The 5,605-nt window shown below is 42.7% G+C and overlaps 1 protein-coding gene across 1 annotated transcript in view; it reads left to right on the forward strand.

The window, feature by feature from the left end:
* LOC107295385 (olfactory receptor 4E1-like) overlaps window positions 1–4,832 on the forward strand; it is a 5,728-nt gene extending 896 nt beyond the window's left edge. Inside the window, exon 2 of the mRNA XM_015824700.1 lies at window positions 3,912–4,832. Within this exon, the coding sequence (XP_015680186.1) occupies window positions 3,912–4,832 (921 nt within the window). The remainder of the gene's footprint in view (window positions 1–3,911) is intronic.
* Window positions 4,833–5,605: the final 773 nt, after the last annotated feature.

A 5,605-nucleotide genomic window follows, 5' to 3' on the forward strand; every position in this document is an offset into this window, starting at 1 on the left:
GTCTGGATAGTCGACGTGGCAGTGCCTGGAGACAGCAGAATAGACGAGAAAGAACGGGAGAAGATAACAAAATACAAAGACCTACAAATAGAAATAGAAAGACTGTGGCAAAGGCAAGCAAGGGTAGTACCAGTAGTAATAGGTGCCTTGGGTGCCATCCCAAAACAACTGGAGCACCACTTGAACACCATTGGCATTGACCAATTCGCTATTAGTCAATTGCAAAAGGCAGCCTTACTAGGAACTGCTTCCATCCTGCGACGATATCTGTAATACCATCAAACATCCACATCTGCCTATCCCAGGTCCTGGGTAAGGACTCGATAGGTAGACAAAAATGCCAAATCCAGTCTGAACATCTGGCTAACTGTACGATGTCAATAATAATAATAATAATAATAATAATAATAATAATAATAATAATAATAATAATAATAATAATAATAATAATAATAACAACAACGCAGGTGCTTAGCTTAGCCGCCGGTCTTCTCTCAGTGTTCATTAGGGAATCAACTTGTTTTCCAAAGTGCCTGAAGGCAGGACAAGAAGCAATGGATGAAAACTAATCAAGGAGAGAAGCAACCTAGAACAGTGGTGGCGAACCTATGGCACGGGTGCCAGAGGCGGCACTCAGAGCCCTCTCTGTGGGCACGCGCGCCGTCGCCCCAGTCCTAGGCCTTCAACTGGGTTTTATAAAACCTTTTCGCTTTACGCCTCCGCTGCCGTGTGCAAAAAAAAAAAAAAGATTAAATCAGTCAACTTCAACTTCTCGCGGGGAAAAAAAAGGGCTTGCAAAATTGGAATTGATTGATTGAACTTTTTAGTCCCACCCAGTCTGCCATTACCAGCGCAGCCACACCCACCCAATGGGCCACACCCACCCGGCACTCGATGATGCATAAGTGGGTTTTGGGTTGCAGTTTGGGCACTCACTCTCTAAAAGGTTCGCCATCACTGACCTAGAACTAAGGAGAAACTTCCTGACAGTGAGAACAATCAACCAGTGGAACACTTTGCCTTCAGAAGTTGTGGGTGCTCCAACACTGGAGGCTTTTACGAAGGGACTGGACAAGCATTTGTCTAAAATCGTATAGGGTCTCCTGTTTGAGCAGAGGGTTGGACTAGAAGACCTCCAAGGTCCCTCCCAACTCTGTTATTCTGTATTCTGTATTAGCAGTGCAGAGCAAATCACATCACTGTTTGGATTCCATCGAGCTGTTTTCCTGATGCTGCAAATGTATCATGGGTGAGTCTAAACTAAATTTCATTTTTGATGTGTGCCGTTCTGCCCACAGTAAAAAAAATGACAATAAAGGTTATCTTATCTTATCTTATCTTATCTTATCTTATCTTATCTTATCTTATCTTATCTTATCTTATCTTATCTTGCCTTGCCTTGCCTTGCCTTGCCTTGCCTTACCTTACCTTACCTTACCTTACCTTATCTTATCTTATCTGTGTGTAGTTTTTCCACTGAAAGAACACTGGGAAGATTGCAGGCGGCTACCAAATTAAGCAAAGGGTACTAATGGTTTACATCTGCAGGTTCAGACTTATTGTTGTTTCATTTCTAGAATTGCATGCCTATTTTAGATAAGGTGAGGTGAGGTGGGATGGGATGGGATAGGATGATAACATAAGATAAGATGAAATGAGATGAGATGAGATGACATTTAAGATAAGATAAGATAAGATAAGATAAGATAAGATAAGATAAGATGAGATGAGATGAGATGAGATGAGATGAGATGAGATGAGATGAGATGAGCTGAGCTGAGCTGAGCTGAGATGAGATGAGATGAGATGAGATGAGATAAGATATAAGATAAGATATAAGATAAGATAAGATAAGATAAGATAAGATAAGATAAGATAAGATAAGATAAGATAAGATAAGATAAGATAAGATAAGATGATATAAAGTAAGAAAGGGTAGGGTAGGGTAGGGTAGATAGGATAGGATAGGATAGGATAGGATAGGATAGGATAGGATAGGATAGGATAGGATAGGATAGGATAGGATAACCTTTATTTTCATTTTTTACTATGAGCACACTGGCCCACATTAAAAATGAAATTCTGTTGCCTGCTCTCAAAAGAAAGTATATATCTACCCATACCCATACATAACACACACATATATACATGCTCTATACATATACATACACACACACACACACATAGAGAGAGAGAGAGAGGAAACTTGAGAGTTCACAAGGTTGATGCTATATGGAACAAAACTGTGACGGAATATGGATGTTCTGCTTCGGATACCACGAAGCCCCCTCCCAGAAGGCAACAAGGAAAACAGGTGGTAAAGTGGGTGTGTAGCACCCCAGACAATTCTGCCAACCCTGCTCAAGCATCACTTATATCCAATCGCTTTGTCCAGAACTGGACAGGTGATGAATTCTGCCTGAACGCTTTTAAATTAAAAGAAGCTTTCTGTTTGACAATGGAACTGATGACCCAGAAACAGGGTTCGTCTTAGCTAGATATAATTAAGCAGAGGGGCGGCCATTTCTCCAGATGCTTCGATTGGGATTTTTACATGGAATAGAAGGTTCAACTTGAGGGTCTAAAACGGTCTAAATAACATTCTAGGATTGTATCATTCAGTAGGTTACTAAGAGAGCCAGTTTGGTGTAGCGGTTAAGGCATCAGGCTAGAAACCCAGAGTCTGTGAGTTTTAGTGCTGCCTTAGGCACGAAAACAGCTGGGTGACCTTGAGCCAGTCACTTTCTCTGAGCCCTAGGAAGGAGGCAATGGCAAACCACTCTTGAAAAACCTTGCCCCCAAAAAAACTCCTGCAGGGACTTGTCCAGGCAGTTTTTGAAAATCAGACGTGATTGAATTGATTATTTACAAAAAAAGAAACCATGTTAGCAAGACAGGAGACCACCAGGAGATGACAGAAACTTTAGATAGATAGATAGATAGATAGATAGATAGATAGATAGATAGATAGATAGATAGATAGATAGATAGATAGATAGATAGATAGATAGATAGATAGATAGGTAGGTAGGTAGGTAGGTAGGCAGGCAGGCAGGCAGGCAGGCAGGCAGGCAGGCAGGCAGGAAGGAGGCAGGCAGGCAGGCAGGCAGGCATCAGACGTTGGCGATCATGTTGGCGATCCTGTTTTTATCAGCAGCCGCATGAAAAAGTGCTGCTGAGTTTTGTCCAAACCAGTCCCTTAGATTGTGAAGCCACGATGTTCTTCTTCTGCCTGGACCTCGTTTGCCTTCAATCTTTCCCTAGAGGATTAAATGGAATATGCCGTATTTTTTCTGGGTGTCGCATCACATGTCCGAAATATTCTAACTTTTGTTTTTTAATTGTTTTGATGATTTCCCTTGGCTTTCCCAGGCGGCTTATCCCCTCCTCATTTCTGATCTTGTCAACTGAGCTTATACATAACAGCCGCCTGTAAATCCACATTTCAAATGCTTCTAGTCTCTTCAGGTGGCCTTCTGTCAGAGACCAACTCTCTACTCCGTAGAGCAGGATAGAAAAAATATAGCATCTGACAAGCCTGATTTTCAGTCTTAGGCTTATGTCGTGACTGCTAAATAGCTACAGAGAACCATATGCAAAGGGATTCAGTTACTGAATATCAGTTTGCTGCAGGGAACCAGAAAAAGAGAATTATGGCCATCAACTTTTGCTGGTGGGTTTCTTAAAGATATCTGCTTAACCAGGAAGGGAAAAAGCCGGACTTGGTAAATCTCATTGTCCTGATAAAGCAAATATCACATGCTAATTTTATGACATGAAGCTTGTAGATCTGTGAGTTGGTTGCCTTCATTTTTTTTTCCTATGAAAAATAATACAGGATATTGTTTTCTCTTTTTTCCAGAATAGAAATGGGTGAAGAGATGACTTCAAATTGGACCACCCCCATACAGAACTGGACCTCAGTGACCGAATTCATACTGGTTGGCCTTTCCAACAATCCTGAGACCCAACAGGTTCTATTTGCAATCTTCCTGGTGATCTACCTACTGATTTTGGCTGGGAACATACTCATCATGATCACCATCGTGCTGGACCAGAACCTCCATACCCCCATGTACTTCTTCTTGAGCAACCTCTCTTTCATTGATATCTGCCACTCCACTGTCACTGTGCCCAAGATGCTGGTTGATTTCCTGTCTACCAAGAAGACCATCTCATTTGGAGGTTGTATTGCTCAGATGTTTTTCCTTCACCTCTTCGCCTGCACTGAGATCTTTCTCCTCACCGTCATGGCCTATGATCGCTATGTAGCCATCTGCAACCCCATGCACTATCTCAATGTCATGAACCATAAGGTCTGTCTGCTCTTGGCGGGCACCATCTGGGTTGGTGGAACCATCCATTCCCTTGCTTTGATTGGCATGACAATCAGACTCCCCTACTGTGGTCCTAAGGTGGTGGACAACTTCTTCTGTGATGTTCCCCCAGTCATCAAGCTTGCCTGTACTGACACGTATGTCATTGAGGTCCTGATTGTGTCCAACTCAGGCCTGATCTCCGTGGTCTGCTTCGTGGTGTTGGTTGCCTCCTATGGTGTGATCTTGGTCTCCCTGCGTACCCGTTTGGTGGCAGGCCAACACAAGGCTCTTTCCACTTGTGCAGCCCATTTGACAGTGGTGACTCTCTTCCTGGGACATTGCATCTTCATTTATTCCCGTCCTTCCACAAGTTTTGCAGAGGACAAAGTGGTTTCGGTCTTCTTCACCGCGGTGACTCCATTGCTCAACCCCATTATCTACACCTTAAGGAATGAAGATATGAAACGGGCTCTGAATAAATTACTTGGCCGGAAAGTAGACACAGAGAAGTGAGACCTTGGCCCTAATGTGAGATGCTGCTCATCATGAATATTCAATAAAATGTGACTGGGGTGGTTTCAAAGGGGGAGAACATCAATAGACCGTGTATCTCACATCTTTTATGAGGTCATCATTCAATGGTAGAATTTGGGACCTCAAATACAATCTCATTACTCAGAACAAGATGCAGAATGGCTTTACTGCTTCCCTATGTACCATATACACTCTGTAGCTTCAGGCAGCTTGGAGCATAAATTCCATAAAGACGAATAGTTTGATTAAATTAAATGTTTTGGAAATAAAGAGTTTAGCATTATTCCTTCCCTTCCTTTCCTTTCCTTTCCCTTCCCCTTCTTTCTCTTTCCTTCCTTTCCTTCTCCTTATACTCATCTTTCTTTCTTGCTTGCTTGCTTCCTTCCTTCCATCTGCTTTTTCTCCCTTCCCTTCCTTCTTCTCCCTTCCATCTCCTTCCTTCTTTCTTCCTTCCCTATGTTTTTCTTTCTTCCCTTCTCTTCCCTTCCTTCCCCTTCCTTTCCTTTCCTTCCTTTCTTTTCCTTTCCTTCCCTTCCCTTTCTTTCCCTTCCCTTCTCTTACTTTCCTTCCCTTCCCTTCCCTTTCCTTCCCTTCCCTTCTCTTCCCTTTCCCTTCTCTTACTTTCCTTTCCTTCCTTTCCCTTCCCTTCCCTTCTCTTCTCTTCTCTTCCCTTTCCTTTCTTTTCCTTCCCTTCCCTTCCTTCCCTTCCCTTCCCTTTCCTTTCCCTTCCCTTCCCTTCCCTTTCCTTTCCT

The sequence above is a fragment of the Protobothrops mucrosquamatus genome, unplaced genomic scaffold (genome assembly GCF_001527695.2).
Source record: "Protobothrops mucrosquamatus isolate PMUCROS unplaced genomic scaffold, P.Mucros_1.0 scaffold2327, whole genome shotgun sequence".
Classification (NCBI taxonomy): domain Eukaryota; kingdom Metazoa; phylum Chordata; class Lepidosauria; order Squamata; family Viperidae; genus Protobothrops; species Protobothrops mucrosquamatus.